This window comes from Maniola hyperantus, chromosome 7, assembly GCF_902806685.2.
Source record: "Maniola hyperantus chromosome 7, iAphHyp1.2, whole genome shotgun sequence".
Classification (NCBI taxonomy): Eukaryota; Metazoa; Arthropoda; class Insecta; order Lepidoptera; family Nymphalidae; genus Maniola; species Maniola hyperantus.
Genome location: NC_048542.1, coordinates 2,282,458 through 2,301,533, shown reverse-complemented (window position 1 = coordinate 2,301,533; position 19,076 = coordinate 2,282,458). Strand labels below are relative to the sequence as shown.

The following is a 19,076-nucleotide window of genomic DNA, read 5'->3' as shown; positions in this document are numbered from 1 at the left end:
CGCACCGGGTTAGCGCGGGGACTCTACTGGTGTGCGGGGCGTCCGCACCCCGATTGTCATCTCGATCTTTCGCGTACCTACTATAGATTCATGCAGAAAACCTTTTAAATATTTCTCTTTTCAATTTAATAGTTCATTTAATAGTGCTTCTATACATAATGTATATATTATTTATGGAAGCACTATACCCAAAATCGATTAATGGACGGAATGATAAGCAACATACTAAACCTTAGTGGTTTTTTTGTTGTGTTAAAAGTATTTGTAAAATGTTCAATATTTGATAGTTAATAAAAAAAAAAAAAAAAAAAAAAAAAAAAAAAAAAAAAAAAAAAAAAAAAAAAAAAAAAAAAAAAAAAAAATTGGGCTTGCAAGGCCGTTCAGCCGTTCAGCCGAGCTGGCACGTCGGCCGTAAAACGCACTTTTATGCCGCAATGTGCTCAGACACAAAAGAACAGCCTACCAGACCGATTTTACGATGTTATTCCATGTATATTGGGAAACATAAATAAAACTATAAAAAGAGGTTCGGCTAATACTAGTAATTTACATAAAACCTAAGATTTTTAAAAATCTTTTATAATTTTTAGGTTTCCGTATCTGAAGAGTACCAACGGGAACGTGTTAGCTTCCGCTGTCCCTCCGTCTATCTGTCCGTCCGTCTGTCTGTCTGTCAGCGGGCTGTACCGACATACAGTAAGCTAACAACAAAGTGATCCTATCATCATCATCATCATCATCATCATGATCAACCCATCACCGGCTCACTACAGAGCATGGGGCCTCCTCTCAGAATGAGAAGGGTTTGGTCATAGTTTACCACACTGGCCAAATGTGGATTGGCAGACTTCACACAGCTTTGAGAACCCGAATAGGAAGCGGACGTAACCACCACGGCTTGTGATCCTATAAAGGTACACACTTTCTTTTGGTTTGGATCCTGAACTCTAAAAATCGAGCAAGTAGCGACGTAGCTTAATTCAAGCACAAACATGCTTCAGTATGAAGAGGAAGGGGGAAAATTAGGTCATTGAAAAAAACATCCCTTTTTATATCACTCGCACCGTGGGAAGCCACATTTAAATTTCAGCGTAATAAAGGGAGTAACATTTGCATGCACTTCAAACACAGAATGAGAGTAAGTGGCGCAAATTTATACAATTTAGTGTAGAGAAGAGCCCTGGTGAGGCAGAGAATAGAATGCTTATTTTAGGGTTCTGTAGTAAAATTAAAATTCCTAAGGGTAAGCCTGCACTCCGAATTTTCACCGCGTGATTTTTTCTGCAGAAGGGTGCCTGTCCACTGAAGCGGCGCGGAGCGGAGATGTGTATAGTTGACCAATCAGAGTTTTATCAGATGACGGAATAAAAATATCACATTATTTACCGAAAATTTGATTGGTTTGCTCAACACATCTCCGCACCGCTCCGCTTCAGTGGACAGGCATCCGAATTCTGTGTCATGGAAATTAAATCCGCGCGTATTTTATTGGTTTTATTGGTGCGTGCAACTCCACAAAATTTATATATCGGTAGAACCTTACTTTTCAGATCTTATTGGGAATGTAAGAGAGAGGTGCTATTCTCTCTGGAACGAGTATTTTGATGAGCGATCCAGAGAGAAGGGCATCTGGTACAGGACGATGCAGTCCGAACCTTGGAGGTTTTGTTGGTTCGATAAATATAAAACCAGTCGAGCGGACCTAACTATAGCTTTTAGACTTCGTTCCGGACACATTCCAACGAACAAATTTGCTTTCCTTATTAAAAAAAACAGATTCTCGCAATTGCTCCACATGTGGAGTAATTGAAGATATATACCATGTGTTGCTGGAGTGTGTTCGGAATGAATCATTCAGGTTAAGTTTGTGTAATATTTTGGATTCTAATTTAAATATTTTTAATTGTGTTACCTTTCTTTCTTTCCCTGCGAGTGATCAGGCCAAGTTATTATATAAGCTAGTTAAAAATTATTTTAAGATTAGAGGGTAATATTTTGGTGATTTTGTGTTTATTGTTTACCTTACGAAGCGACATAGTCACTAAGTGACTAAGCTTCAAAATAAAGAGAAAAAAAAATAATAATATGCCGCAATTTGGTCATTCAACTAGGTGTCTAAACTTACAAGATTTTAAAGTATTTTTCGGCCAAAATATAACACGGTGTAAAAATGATTGCAATCTATTCTGAACAAACGACTTCCACGTTTTGCTTATACTAAAACTAACGTTGTATTGTATAATAATAATATGGTTTAGGTATTTTGAACATTCAAAAGCACTTGACAAAATCTAATTTGAATAAAAAGTTGTATCTACTCTTCCAATTTATTCTGTACAAAGGTCACGGGATGATCGCTAACGATTATAAAATAGGATAGCACATAGGGTGCTGAAAGGGTAGAAAGGTATGAAGGGGCGAAATATCCCGGGATATTTCGTCCCTTCATACCTTTCTCTAATGGGGCACAGGTGGTCAATATCAAAAAATATGTGCCTAATTTACTACCCATTGTTATGTTATTTGTTAAAAAACGCGCGTTTTTATAAAACTAAGTAGGTAATTTGCTTGTAAAATTTTGAAGGTATAATTTTATACGTACATTTATTATGATTAATACCTTTGTCTTTGAAATCCTTTCGATTGGGATTCTACGAACTTTCGGTGTATTTTCTCTTTTTTGACCTTTAAGCTATTAAAGCCTTATTATGTGATAGAAGTTATAAGCACATCGTTACATATTATGTACATAGAAATCATTGCCTCACAAAGTAATACTTTATGTCTCAACATAAAATATTACTTTGTGATCATTACATTAATGTGTGACGTACTAAATTAATTGCCTATCAAGCAATATAAGTTAATTATATAAGGGGATAACGATTACGCCTAAACACTCTGAGGGTAGGTAATAAATAACGGACATCGACACTCTTCGTTTGGCTCGGCTTGGCGAGAGGGAAAATGATTATTAATTATACCGCGTCTACGCTCTATCAATCGTTTGTGTCATCAATCGTTATGTCACCAACAGTAATGCCCGTGATACACACGCTAGTTACTACGCACAAAAGCATGCCAGTTACAAGCAAGGACGAGCTACTCGCATGTGTATCGAGGTTCTGAATTTTTTGTGCTGGTTTTTATTTCGTTTTTTGGCGTCTTTTCCTTGCCATAAAAAGTTTCTTCATAATATAATCGCGAGGAATATTGTAACACTATTAATTTCTTCATAATTAGTGTTTATTTTGTGATCTTCAACTCGCACGGCACTGGCACGGTAGGCAGTCTTTTTAGAAACTGGTTATACCAGTTACAAGGCACACGCACGTGTAATTTCAATGAGCTCCCAACGAGTAACACTGTGACACGATTGAGTGTGACTCGTTGGGAACCCATTATATCACGCACTCACATTCTGCTAGTACCTTTCATGCCAGCTTGCCAGCACCTAGCATGCCTTAACTAGCATGTGTATCACGGGCATAAGAGATAGGTTATATAAGACTAGCTGATGCCCGCGACTTCGTCCGCGTGGATTTTGGTGAAAAGTAGCCTATGTCTTTCTCCTGGTCTTTGATCATGCAAAAAACCACGTCGATCCACGACAAACCAACAAACTAACCAACCAACAAACAAACACTATATATGGGGTAGTATAATAGGGGTAGTGATCAACTCAGGAACGTTAGATATTAGTCTTGGCAGAAGTATTCTTTCATAATACCATAAAAATTTCGTCAGGAAATAGAATACAGTGAAACCCTTACAAATCTCCATTATCTCTCAATCCCCTTCACAGATATGTACACCTACAGATATGCAACTAGCGTGGCCCCCTCAGTCCCTCTCGCTCAAGCAGAGGTACTTACTTGTGAAATTTTATTCCTTCTATTTTACGTTCGCTTCGGCTATTGTAGCCTAGTATACTGCAACCCACCATTGCACAATAACTTCAAAAACAAAAAACGACAAAACAAATCAATTATTTCCTTAAAATACTTGAGTCAACATAACCTCGATTTACGTTGTTTGTCTTATTATCTTACGTACATACATCTTGACAAACAAAAAAAAATGGCCACAGTGATAAGGACAGAAAAGAAGTAATCATTCTATACTAGCGGCACGCTATGATGGCCGGTTTGACACATTACAATAGTGATGTGGAATGTCAATTTATTCTCGAACAAAAAACAATTAAGTTTTGTTTTTGTACCTGATTAAATAGGTTTAATAAAACAAAAATGTATATGTTTATTTAATTTATTTGAACGAACTGAATATTTGAACGAAAATGAATATACATACTTTATATGCACACAAGAAACATATGAATACAAAAGATACCGAAAAAGGTGCCACAAAAGGCCATAATTAATCAGATTCGTCCATACTACTATTTTCACTGTCGTCACTGCTATCATCACATACATTAATAATTATATGTTCGTTTTCTATAATATTATCTATTTTCACATCTCTTTCATAATCTTCCCTTATTAATTTAACAGTTCTATTCACAACCTTTTCCCAGTCTCCTTTAGTCACATGTTCACAAGCTTCTTCTAATAATTTTAGCATTTTTTTTGTGGTAAATGGGGGTTCTGTATTGTGTCTTGCAGCATATCCCTTAATTTGAGCCCACACCAACTCAATCGCATTATACTCACAATGGTAAGGCGGTAACCGTATAACTCTGTGCCCATGTTCTAATGCTATTTCGTCAATGACGTATCGGATCTTGGTTGGTTTGTTTTCTTTTAAAAGACGTACTAATTCCGCTTTTAACATATTCATGTTTGCATCTACGCCATTTTTACGAAGCCATGCGACGATATCAGCTTTCTTTTGGGATTGGGCAGGTGGCTTGTCAATTTGCATCGAGTGGTATGGGGCGTTGTCCATAATTATAATAGATGGTTCAGGGAGGCTACACAACATTGAGGTAAACCATTCAGTAAACTTTTCTCCATTCATGTCTTCATGATAGTCTCCAGTGGTTTTTGACGCAAAAGCCATGAGAGAACCTTCGACAAACCCGTTGATGGTTCCGGCGTGACAAATTATAAGTCGCGATCCTTTTCCTACAGGAACTTTGGAAGTAGATGCTGCTGTGTCATCGTTCCAAGAACGGCCTACAGTATGGTTAGCATTAAGCCATGTTTCATCCAAGAACACAACATTTTGCCAATTTTTGATTTCTTTCACTTGCCGTAAAAAAGTATACCTTGCCATCGCTATATCAAATCTTTCCATCAATATTTTGCGTTTGTTACATTTTTTGTATCGAAATCCAATGGTCTTCAAAATCTTCGTTAAAGAACTTTCCCCACCGAAGAATAATCCAGCTTCCTTCAGTGAATGCACCAACTTTTTTCTTGTTGGATACTCCTTCTGTAAATAGTAGCCGTAAACATGTCTTCGGATAGCATCGGCATCAAAGCTATCGATGCCTACGACTGGTTTTGCTCGTTTTCTCTTTTTTGGTGTGTGAAGTTTATTTTCTTCTGTGCCAGTCTCGCCATATTTTTTTTTAGTTATCCGTCTAACAGTTCGTTGTCCAATATTAAGCGCATCAGCTACGCGTTCAACCACTGACGTTATAGGTAAAATTGGCCCTCCATTTTGAGCTTCACGATCGAAATAGTTACGAAGGCGTATTAGGAACTCACGTGTCTGACTATTTAGAACAGTTCTCTGCGTACGTTCGGTCATATCGACGAAATCCACAACAAAGGGCTTGAACAGAGTCCAAATTAACGAGCAAGGGTCAACAGTAATGCAGTATCAATATTTGAAATCCAAAGCCAGGTCAAAACTATATCACAATCGCATTGCACTGACAGTTTATACTTTTCGAAGCAACGTCAATTCGAAACTGCTTTGTTTTGCATTGAGCATTGACGCGAGTTTGCCGGAGGTAGTAGTTGTGCTAGCCAGCGATCCTATGTGACGATCGTATTAGATTCCATTTTTAAAAATTTATTGATATTTTTTTGCGATTTCAGAGGTTTGTCCACATAGTGAAAATTGTTCATATTCACAAGTACATTCACCCCTTAAATGGTGCAAACTGATTTTTCTACACTTGTATACATTTAAGAAATCAATTTAATAAATAAATTTTGAGTCCTAAACCTAAAACTACATTCGATAAAATTTATGAATCTCTGCACATCACTATCGTCAATAAAGTAATACAATTATTTCCTTCAAAGTCGTTATCAATTAATACGGAACTTCATGAGCGGACAAACGTCAAACCGGCCATCATAGCGTGCCGCTAGTTTAGTAAGAGCCTTAATGCATTTAGCTATCTCTCTCTAACAGTAAGAGTCAATAGAGCTACTTCTACAGATATTTATTCTGAGATACCCTTACATAATCTGATACTGTATTTATTCCGCGAGTATGCCATTTGATATCTTTACTTTCTGCGGTGCGTGTAAATTATTGGTCGAATCTATTTTTATAGTCTTTTTTACGGTATATCAATGCCACATCTCCGACACTCCGTACAAGCGAACTGATTTAATTATTATCTACTAGCTCAATATGCTCGCGACGAATATTTTTACATAAAGAATAAATATACATAATTTCCAAAATATTTAATGAAAACTTACGAAGTTATAAGCTTTTTGTATTGAGTCTTTGTCCCGCAAAAACGTGGTCACCCCAAGCAAGCAGCTGTGAGCGAACGGAACGGCTGGCGTCGATCGTGCGCGCTCCCGCTCGTGTGGTTCGAATCAGCTGGTGCTTGCGGTCATTCAACTAGGTGTTCAAACTTGTAGGATTTTTAAGTAATTCTTGGTCAAAATATAACCCGTAGTAAAAATGATACTGATTCTGAACAAACTACTTGCCGGTTTTGCGTATACTAAAACTAACGTTGTATAGATTCTGCGGTGGGTGTGAATTATTTGTCGAATCTATTTTTATAGTCCCTTTCATGGTTTAGCGTACACTTGGCACTACATCGTAAAGTGGTCAAGTGTGTTCTGTCCTTTGTATCTGGGCCGTTCGGGGCGTAAAGTTGCGTTTTATGAGCCATTCACTGGCGGTCGACTAAACGCCTTTTATTGGTATTAAATGGAGAATAAACTTTTTTTATGAAATTATCTGTGGCAATCTGAGAGTAAAATAGCAATGATAGCCTAGTGGTTAAGACGTCGTAAGTGGTTATTCGAGTGGTCAGAGGTTCAATCCCTGGCACGCACCTTTAATTTGTTGGTGTTATTTGAAGCAATTAAATTACTTTCTTTAACGGCGAAGGAAAATATCATGAGGAAATCTGTATAGCAGAGTGTAAAGGTCCCAAAAGTGTATTTTGATTTGTATTTTTAACCGACCTCCAAAAAAGAGGTGATTCTCAATTCGGCCCATTTTTTTTCGATTTTTTTTAAATGTATGTACATCGATTTTTCCAGGTTTCTGGACCGATTTAAAAAAAAATTGTGACATTTTCCGTTAGCAGTCTTGAGGCTGTAGGTTGCTAAAAAACTAAAAAAATACTCTCACGTTCAGTTTGACTCACTCTATCGTTGATATAGGATAGAACTCTGTTCACTAGTTTCCGGTCCACCTCTTCGGTCTTTGTGTATTCATTTCTTCGATATAATAAAAACGTAACTTCAATTTTATCAAAACACAACCACAAATAACCGCTCTCACACCATTATGAAACTACACGATGCGAAAAACACAAAAGCAAGTATGTATATTCCGTGTACATATTACGCGATATTACTTCTTTAAATGTATTTTCATATGCGCCCGGAGCGGCGTGGCTTCCATTGTTACAACATGTTGACGTATTTTATTTCGACGCGATTTTCCGCTTCTGATTCTGAATGCGATATAAATGCTGGGAAAACGTTATTTAAATATGACTATATTGTCATTGGAAAAGCTTAAACTGCGGTAAATCCTAGGATTTTCCTGTAAAATCTAAGATTTAACAAGTCTTATCCATCCGAAATGTTCTGTGATAAATAACAATGATTAATATTTAAATTCGAGGAAAGGCGACTGACTGACTGACTGACTGACTGACTGACTGACTGACTGACTGATCTATCAACGCACAGCTCAAACTACTGGACGGATCGGGCTGAAATTTGGCATGTTGATGGCTATTATGACGTAAACATCCGCTAAGAAAGAGTTTTTGAAAATTCAACCCCTAAGGGTGTGAAATAGGGGTTTGAAATTGGTGTAGTCCACGCGGACGAAGTCGCGAGTATGAACTGGTCTTGACTATGAATTCCGGTGTTAAAATTGGTAGGTAGTCAGGTCACTGAATCACAGATGCAAACATAACAAATATACTTACATAAATATTTGTTATTATAGATTAATCCCAAATTCCAACGTGATCCACCAATCAGTGCGCTTTGTTTGGCTCAGAAATCTAATTGCTCGATTGCGATTGTAATCATATTTCAATTAAAACAGCGTAATTACTGTGATATCATACAAGTCAACGTGGATTATAGTATAACTGAAATTGTGTTCACAAATTGCTAAGTTAATCTATCATAGGATAACCAAATTATATTTTATCCATATCTAAATATATAAAAGGAAAAGGTGACTGACTGACTGACTGACTGACTGACTGACTGACTGACTGACTGACTGACTGATTGATTGACTGACTGATCTATCAACGCACAGCTCAAACTACTGGACGGATCGAGCTGAAATTTGGCACGCAGATAGCTATTATGACGAAGGCATCCACTAAGAAAGGATTTTTGAAAATTCAACTCCTAAGGGGTTGAAACAGGGGTTTGAAATTTGTGTAGTCCACGCGGACGCAGTCGCGGGCATAAGCTAGTTTTACCATATTTTCCATCACTACCGATGATATAAAATTATGAAAATTGCAGAAGTGCATAAGTTTTTTAGTTTTTTGGTTTGTCCTTCAATTATACCGCAACAGACTAACGGATCGGCATTATTTACTGCAAGAAAATAGTTTAAAACCTGGAGAGTGACTTTATTTAAGCATACGAAGATTTTGATTATATTGTCTCGCGCGGTGTGAAAAGTAGAGTATTGAACCTGGGGGTACTGTCTGTCTTGGGCGCTCCTAAATCCCGCACTTCACTCAGGATTCTAAATGCAACACCCTCGCCGTTAAGCTTGGGATTTATCCCGGCGCCCGTGACGTAAGACATTACATTACACCCATGTTGAATAATCTACTAAGTAGGGTTATGATACCATTTGTTATTTTCATAATAACTGACCACACTATTACAGCAAAAACACTATAAGCACTCGTATATTTTTAGACGCAATCTAAAAATATGAAATGACCGAGTATTTTCGTGCAGGTCAGTAATTTTCCGCAGGGAAGTAAAAAAGTGTGTAAAGGGAAAGGGCCAGAACATAAAATCCTTTATAATATTCAGCCCTATCAATCAACGAGCCCTTTAGTTGCGTAACGCAAAGGGCCACTAGCGCACGCAAACTACAAAATATACGCATTTTATTGGTGCGGAAGGGAATTTTGATACACTTTTTGAGAGAGTTTCTGTTTAGTCACAGTTGAATCCCGTTTTCAATTAAAACTAGTTTCAACTAGTAAAAATTAGTTATGATTGAAAGCATCTGTTATAAGTTAGCTATTACTTATTATGATTTTACGACAACAATATTATTATTGTGAAAATTGATTAAGTAATGAAAATAATATTAAGTACATATTTGGTGCTAATTCTGAGCACACCTAAAATTTTGAGCATTTACATCCTCTTCTTACTAATGTAATATGAAAAGGACAGATACAGTTAGACAGTTTTAAATTTAATTTAGAGCTGTTAGACCTCGTGACTTTAGCTGCTAGCCGCGAGCCTATTGTTTCAATTCATAGAGTGCACTAAAGTTTAGAGTCTTAAAGTGTGAAATTCATGTTCCGTCCTTTTTTAGCAATATTAAAAAGAAAAAGATGCCGATACTCTAAATATAGTTTAGAGAAAGACAAGAGAATCAGTGCCATTGTGGCTAATTCCTTTGTACACAATTTCTAAACTAAACTAAAATATCACGTCTAAATCTATTGCTATCCCTTTCATAATGTTGCTTGCGGAAAAGGAAAGCACTAGATTTAGACCTGTTAATTTAGTTTAGTTTAGAGATTGTGTACTAGAGAATCGGCCCCATTAAACCAATAAAATAAAGAGACCGTTCTAAAAATAAAGTAAGCACACGTCGACAAATTGGTAAGTTTATAAATTTAAATTTAGAGTGTGAGTTTGTCCCTTTCTTGTATAAGTACGCCACAATAATATAAATATGAGATGTAATAATTTTATGTATAAATTTCGCAATAGATTTTTAACTCTAAAGATACAAAATATTATTCTTCAAAATGCAAATATTTTGCCATTTTATAGAATCCTTCTAAATACATTTGGAGCAAACTTGGTATTCCGCCAGTCATCCCGGCGCTCACGTCAGGGCCGCAACATGGTACAGCGATGGCTGCGGCTGATACAGCCATCATCATCAATCATGCCATTGATTGCTTTCTTGATACGGTTTCGGACTGCGTGTCTTCTTTACTGACAATACATCATATCAAATCACTAGCCCTATTATAAATTCGAAAGTGTGTTTGTTTGTTGGTTTGTTGGTTTGTCCTTCAATCACGTCGCAACAGAGCAACAGATTGACGTGATTTTTGCATGAGTATTAGTTAAAGACCTGCAGCCCCCCTAGCATGGGCAGGAGACAAAATTTTTATCCCCCAATTATATCCACTGACGAGGGATAAAATTTACTTGTCCACCTCTCAAAGCACGGCAACAGGGGAGAGGAGAAGTTTACCCTAATTCGGGGACAATTTTATCCTCGACATTAGACGTGGGTTTAAGTTTATTCTAATAGAACTTAAAAAATCAAAACATGTCATGTTTTGATTTTTTAAGTTACTCATGTCTCGCGGTACCTGTTGGGTTTAGGTTATGTTTGGGTTGTGTTTGTGTTATGTTTGGGTTGTGTTTGGGTTATGTTTGGAATATGGTTGGAAACCCCAACATAAACCCAACATAGGTCCCAAATACCAATTACCATTAACCCAATAAAGGTAAAGGAAAAGATCCAAAAACCGAAAAGTCCCCCGTTTTATTCACTGTGGATAATTATATCCACCCGTGAGCCCATGCTCGGAGAGTGGATAAAGCTGTCGGAGGGGATAAAGATTTTATCCTTTCCCCGGGGAGAAAATTATATCCCCGCCCATGCTAACCCTGCAGAGTGACATATGCTACTTTTTATCCCTCAAAATCAAAGAGTTCCCACGGTATTTTTTTCGCGGGTATCACCTAGTTATTATATATTAGTACTGAATAGTGTAAATCTACCCTGCCATAATCACATTTCAGGAAAATTAAACAATAATTTGAGACCTGATATCGGCCATCAAGTTGTATATGTCACACCGCATCACAACAAAGCTAATGCGGCGTAAATATGGCGGCCGCATTTAATGATTAAGCGTGAAATGTAATTCGGTTCACGCACCTGTGCACTTCATTATTTATTGATTTTGTTTTAATGAGTATTAAATCATTCCACTAGTAATTTGGTGGATGGACGATCTCAAACGAGACAGGACCGCGATGGTGTCTTCAGCATAAATATTCACCAACTATTAATATCTGGATCTTCCAAATCTAGCGTAGAGCTCTGGTTTTTTGTCGTGTTTTATTTGCGATCAGTTGACGGACTATATACAACGTTAGTTTTATAAACCGAAACACGTGTGGAATATTTTACATTAAGAATAATTAATACCTATACAAAATTTCAAAAACATTTAATGAAAACTTACAAAGTTGTTGTGTTGAGTTGTTGTCCCGAAAAAACATGGTCACCCCAAACGAGCGGCTGTGAGCGAACGGGACGGCTAGCATCGATCGTGCGCGCTCCCGCTTGCGGGCCTCGAATCAGCTGGTGCATGCGGTCATTCCACTAGGTGTTCAAACTTGCAGGATTTTAAAGTATTTTTGGGTAAAATATAACCTGTAGACCTACACCTTGACAGACACAACAGATAGACGGACGGAAAGACAGATAGACAACAAAGTGATCCTATCAGGGTTCAGTTTTTCCTTTTGAGGTACGGCACCCTAAAAACTGCTAAAAAAATTGTAAAGAAAAATTGATAATGATTATCAGTTTTAGTAGCGGTACTAATTTATAAAGAAGTCTTAATTGAGACCTAATTAATGAGAAAATTTGGGCAAGACAGCTTAAGTTATTGATGAGAAGAGAGGAATTAATAATTTTTCCATTAATTTTGCAATAAGATCGTGGCGTGCGGCTGTCCAAAAAAGATCTAGATGTTCAGCCTGAATGTCTATCGTTTAACGACGATTAACGACAGCTTTTCCTTTTAAATAATATTATAGAAGATGAAGTACCCTACATATTTAGATGAAGTATACAGCACATTATACAAGTTACTTTTAATAAAGTTAGTATAAGTGTTAAGTACAATTAATCAAGCCCCGTTGTTTTATTTATGACTGCAATTAATTAAAAACTACAATTTCTGTGACACAAATGTAAATTCCTTTTCAAAGCAACGAGTATTAAAATTAAATGTGTCATTAATCTTTTGTTTTACTATTATAAATTAAAAACGGAATTCCTACAATAAAATGCCGTATTTTCCTTATGACAAAAATACTGTTCTTCTACTAGGTAGGTAAGTACCTACCTAGGTACTTATTAGCACTGATCAAAAATATATAACAGTTCTCCAGTAGGTAGTGAGAGGATCCGGACTATGGGGTACGCGGGGATCTGTGGTTGTTTTTAAATATATAGCCTAGCGCTGGCTGCAATTAGACCTGCAGACAAGTTATGATGCAGCCTAACATGGAACGCGCTTGCCTAGAAGATGCCTTTTCAGTCTTGACTTGATATTAAAATTAGAGGGGATAACTGATGCTGGAAGGGCGTTCCATATCCTAGCGGTTCTTATTGAAAACGAAGAGGTAAATCGCTTCGTACATGTTCATGGAATTTCGACTACCGTACCGTACGACGAAGGAAATATTTTGTATTCTGTGGCTGCAGACAGGCAATGCTTTGCGGTACGAAGAGTACAGAAAGGTGAAGGAGGAGCCAGGTTAAAAAGTTCTTGGGCACACTCCCCGAAATATAGCCGTTTATCTGCCCTAGGAAAAAGACACAAGGGGCAAGAACAGAGTTAAAGGATTTAATAATCGCTCTCGGTTGGTGCGGCCATGAGAGAGAGGTTTGTTCTCTTTATGCTGATGAAAATAATTCTAAATCAAAACCCAATGATCGGTGCAGGTGTACATAATAGCCTCACGCTACATTGCCTCCTTTATCAGTTATGTATCATCTCTGACAAGGAAGACGCGGCGATAATTACGTCAGCTACAGACGGACGGGATATTAAAATTATTGATTGGTTTTTATGTCATTTCAAACAATGCCAGGCTATCTCTGCCATTATTTGATGTTTTCTGAATTGCATAACAGGGTCTTGCTGCCGTACTCAGAGTCGCTTAATCGTTACTTAAGTTTAGTTAAAACGAGACAGAGCTATATCTCTCACATAAATCTGTCTCGTTTTAACTCAATCTTAAGTAACGATTAGGGTAATAAAATGACGTGATATTTTGCATAGCGGTAGTTTATTATGGGCCTAGAATTAATTAATGAAGAGAATAAATTAAAAAATCATGATTTATATTCATTTTCAAAATAATTAATTATTTGTTGTTGTAGCTGCAATAGAAATACATATTTACACATTCTATGAAAATTTCAAATCTCGACCTATTACGGTTCACGAGATACAGCCCGCTGACAGACAGACGGATGGACAGCAGAGGCTTAGTAATAGGGACACATCGGCACCCTTCGGTTACGGAACCCTGTAAAAGTTCTCTTTTATATAATTAGCTTTCACATAGAGCTGTTTAGACTTTTTATACAAACGAAACCGTGTGCAAAAGCTAGTCAGACATAAATCATTATGTTCCATGACTAACTTCCTTGAATCCACCAAGTTTGCACCATAAACAAACTCAACGAAAGCACTTGAACAAATATAAAAAGATATAAATCAGCAAAGAAGTAATTTCGCTGTAAATAGCCGATAGAAACTTGCGCGCGGCTTTATCAGATTCAATGTTCTGGAACTAAAAAAATGGCTAAGCGTGTATCCGACACAGTAATGGGTTCCGTGACATAAAATATTAGAATCAAACGATAAATCAAATGGCTTGACTGCTTGAGTGAGACTATTATATCCAAACAAAACTTGCAGAACTATTTTATCAAAGTAAAAGTTTTAAACTATGGGCACTATTTCATTAAGACACCAGTGGTTGCCAGGGTTGGACAGAAAACAGTTTTAAAAAAGCATTTTCTGCGTGATTGTAGGACAAACCAACGGACTAACAAATCAATAAACTAATATACCAACTAACCAACACACGTTTATGGGTAGTGAAATATGGGTAGGTAGGTATGGTATCTCTATAATATAAAAATGAATTACTAAATGTGTTGCTCATCGCAAATCTCGAGAACAGCTGAACCGATTTCGCTAATTCTTTTTTCATAATATTCCTTGAAGTACGAGGATGGTTCTTACGGAGAGAAAAATTTAAAAAAAAATCCTGAAAAAGAATCGACTGTTAGGCGGTACGAAGTTATAGTTTATTATAAAAAATATAAAAGTGATATTCACCATGTTGGATTTGACTTCGCAATTCATCATGACATAATCATGTAACGCTAAAGACGAAGCCACGATACCTCGTTTACAAAAGCCTAATGAGCAGTTTAGTAACTACTAGCACATAAACGATTAATTAACTTTTTTCGTGGAACTCTACACAATTTTATATTCTTGATAACAGATTTCGAATTGGCACTAAAATAGTAATAATACATTCGTATTTATTACTTAATTACTAGCAATTCACCTCTTATTACCAAATGCACGAAATCCCAAGCCAAATGATGGGTTGTTAGAAAAATAATTAACTTGAATTTTATTGCTATAGTTTTCTAAACAATACTAATAACGAAAATAGGTGCCTATATAATACCTAATTGGAATTACATAACATTATACTACGAGTGGATTTAGGCTTAGGATACCAGTAAAGGAAAACATCTTGAAGAAACCTGCCTGCCTGAAAGTTCTCCACAATGTTCTCAAAGGTGTATGAAGTCTGTCTTTTAATTCTGAGAGGAGACCTGTGCTTAGTAAACATTTTTCTTTCTTATTTCTTTCTTTCTGTCAATAGCTCTACATTTTCTAGGACTGTGTCTCTGTGGACAGGGTAACATCAGGGAACGTATTTTTCAATTCCTACAACAAAATATTGTGGTTCCGTGTAGAACAGAACACGTCGTGTTTTAAATGTAAACACTGCACCCTCGCTGCACAACATCGGGTATTTTTATTCCATTTCTGTGCCACTGTTAAACAAATGCGTTTATTTATTCTTTTGTTGTTTCGGATTGACTATGCTGCGTAGGCCCTACTCGCCGCTATGCTTTCTCTGAGCTTTCTTATGAGGCCCATAGTTAGCGACCATGTCTCGGATCCATATGTCATCACTGGCAACACGCACTGTTCGAAGACTTTGGTCTTCAAGCACTGAGGAATTTTGGAAATTGTTAATTATCCGTACCGAGTATCCTCGAGAACTTCCACTAAGCGCTCACCACCGCTCCAGGGAGGTAGTCATAAGATTCTCAATGGGTCACTGAGCCAGCGAGCAAAGTTACCGAAATTATTCCAAAACATTTTAATATCTTGAATCACTCGTAACTTAAAATTAAGACCAGATGTTGAAACGTCGAAGTTTCAACTATTATCAAAGTTGTAACTTTGATGGTAAATGTACGCAAAAACCTGAAGCTGAGATTCTGAATATTGAAGTGAAAACTTGGCAAAATGTTTTTAACCTGATAGATAACTTCTGGTATACCTATACACCGAGTAGAACTTCTGTGGGTATATATATATAACACGTAGACTGGCACGATGCACGATAAAAATAATAGGAATAGCTTTCATTTTAAGTAATACTTAATTTAATATCGTGGTTGAATATTTTTTACAGCCATTGACTGACATATTACTTCGTATGGACTGGGTTATTGAACAAACAAAATGCGACTCATTGGTGCTTATACACCAATGCAACCTCAGTGACGACGACGACAGTTCGGCCAACCGGGGCACGGGCCTCGAGGCAACCTCAACCTCAGTGACTTCTGGATTTCAAACGGGTCGGGTTCATTAGTATCTAAGAGGTGGCGCTGATTTATTTGGTTTCTAAACCGTGAAAAATTTTGTTCGCTTGACCTTATCTTGTCATTTATATCGATGTTTACAGCAGAAAAATCACATTAGTTTTTTTTTTTAATTCAGATACAAGTTAGCCCTTGACTGCAATCTCACCTGATGGTAAGTGATGATGCAGTCTAAGATGATAGCGGGCTAACCTGGAAGGGATATGGCAGTTTTTATTAAACCCGTACCCCTTTGGTTAAGTGGTCATCTAATATACCTACAACTTTGGACCAAGTAAAATGAATGCGTTACCGAAAGCATCTTTTAGCGACATTACTTAATTATAGTTCACGAGTTAGAGCGTGCTTTTTAACCGACTTCAAAAAAAGGAGGAGGTTCTTTTTTTTTTTTTTTTTTTTATGTATGTTCCCCGATTACTCAAAAACGCCTGGACCGATTTTGAAAATTCTTTTTTTGTTTGAAAGGGTATACTTCAAAGTTGGTCCCATTTCAATTTGGTGAAGATCTGATGAACATCTTCGAAGATAGATACTGGAACTCCTCAACGGATAAGAGTAAATTGCTCGCGATCAGTGTAATAGCTTAGTAAACAGTAGATTTTTAACCAGTCATAGCATAATTCCATGAGGCCACTAAAAATTGTGAAATAAAATTTTTTTACAAAAAAAATAAAAACCGACTTCGTTACATAAACACTAAAAATTTAAAAATAATTTAATTTATTACCGAATATATTATGTATACAAGAGTTAATATAGTTCCATAATAATATTTTTTGGGGTCGGTGCCAATGAGGTGCCATTGTGGAGTCCCATAAAAATATGAAGTCTAGACGATTCGCGCAGCTAAAGCTAATTGGCACCGGCACCAAAAAGTATTATTATGTATATCAATTTTTAGTGTTTATGTAACGAAGTCGGTTTTTATTTTTTTTTGTAATTAACACACCACTGCACTACACATCACACGTAAGACTCACCATTCTTATGGCCATAGTAGCCGGTGCCGGAGGAGGAACCGCTGCCGCTCGAGGAGGTCTGCTGAGGGCGGCCCTCGTCGTCCACCTCCAGAGGCAGAGAGGCTTCCATCGCGGCCTCACTAGTACATCACTGCACTACACATCCGCTACACTTGCACTGCTTATACCTAGAAAGAAAAAGCACTATTAAATACATTTCCGGAAATTTTCTCCCAGCTCAAATGCAAACTGTGAAACCAACTCCCATCGGCGGTGTTTCCACTAGATTATAACATGGGGTTATTCAAGGGGCGGACCAACAAATTCCTAAAAGGCCGGCAACGCATCGGCGGTTCCTCTGGTGCTGCAAATGTTCATGGGCGGCGGTAATCACTTAACATCAGGTAACTCGCCTGCTCGTTTGCTCGCTATCTCTATAAAAAAACACGGCTTTGGAACCAACTCAAAATAAGAAACAATGACATGGGTGGTCTGACAATTAGATCGTCGGGTATTTAAGCGCTTAGCGACATATCAGGTTCGCACTTGGCACCAGACCTAAAGCGACGTGTTAACTATTCAAACACTCAGAACGTAGGCAACTTGATACCACTGACTTGAAAACCGAAGTCGAAAATCCCGTCGATTAGTGAGAATGACAAAAGATTTCTTTCTCTAAGCCCAAGCGTGATATGAAGGGATCCTATTCGAGGGGTCCAGGGTACGATCTCGGGCACACACCTCTTACTTTTCAAAGTTATGTACCTACCTACGTTTTACATAATTAGGGTTCTGACACCTCAAAAGGAAAAAGGGAGCCCTTATAGGATCACTTCCTTGGCTGTCTGTCTGTCCGTCGTGTCGCTCGAGAAAACCTATAGTGTACTTCCCGTTGACCTAGAAACACGAAATTTGGTAGACGTCATTAAAATAGCGGCCACACGCATTAGCAATTTGCGAGACTTATATAAACGTTGGGTTTTGACATTTGAACTGTATGATTACTAAGCTGTGGTCAAGACCATTAGGTATAAGGGAAGCCAGTACGCCAAAATAATGAAAACAAATTGAGATTGTTAGAGCTCGAACAAGCATAGGACGTTGTACGTGAACTTTGTACGGTAGCATCAAGCATAAGCTTATGATTACGACTAGAGCCACTAAAGATCAAGAAAAGCCTTTAACAATGATTGTGATTTATAGACAGTATAGTGTAGGTCTAGGTACACAATAGTGTTAGATATATACAGTGAAGATACAAATGCACTTGTAAAAGTTCATTTGTATAAAAAATCTTTCTAATGATTTTAAGCTTATTTTTTTGTACCAAAAACATTTACAGTAAAGAGAAAAAGAGAGCAAAAGTGGACAGGGAAGCACTTATCTCTATGAGAGATCTCCTTCTTCCTGAGACCTTTGGCAGTGCGAGAGGTTGTAAAGGGAGGAATAGGTCACGAATAGGTACAAAAAGAAGATAGAAATAGTCATGAAAAGAACATAATAGATACTTTAGATTCGGATCCGGGATAGAATCACAGACCGTCGAATTGGAGGCCTACTCTTAACCACTAGTCTAATCACCGCTTAAGTATTATAGTAGGTAAGTATTTAAAGTATAGTATAAATTACCTGTTAGATACTCTACCACAATTTTTTTTAATTTAATTTAACTATAGATTAAATTTTTGACGACCTCCCTGGCGCAGTGGTGAGCGCTGTGGTCTTAATAGTAGGAGGTCCCGGGTTCGATTCCTGGCAGGGGTTTGGAATTTTATAATT

General features: G+C 37.3%; 1 protein-coding gene across 11 annotated transcripts in view; it reads right to left on the bottom strand.

Annotated features, from left to right (window-relative positions):
• Positions 1-19,076, bottom strand: part of LOC117983826 (KH domain-containing, RNA-binding, signal transduction-associated protein 2-like) — a 224,938-nt gene that overhangs the window by 114,320 nt on the left and 91,542 nt on the right. For 10 of the 11 annotated variants that reach the window (XR_011236947.1, XR_011236948.1, XM_069499793.1 and 7 more), the window contains exon 2: positions 17,319-17,485. Coding sequence is in view for 9 of the 11 variants with exons in the window: in XM_069499793.1 (XP_069355894.1) it covers positions 17,319-17,427 (109 nt within the window). In the remaining 2 variants the exon portion in view is untranslated. Of the gene's footprint in view, positions 1-17,318; positions 17,486-18,926; positions 18,976-19,076 lie in introns of all 11 variants that reach the window. The other variant, XM_069499795.1, reaches the window with a different exon arrangement.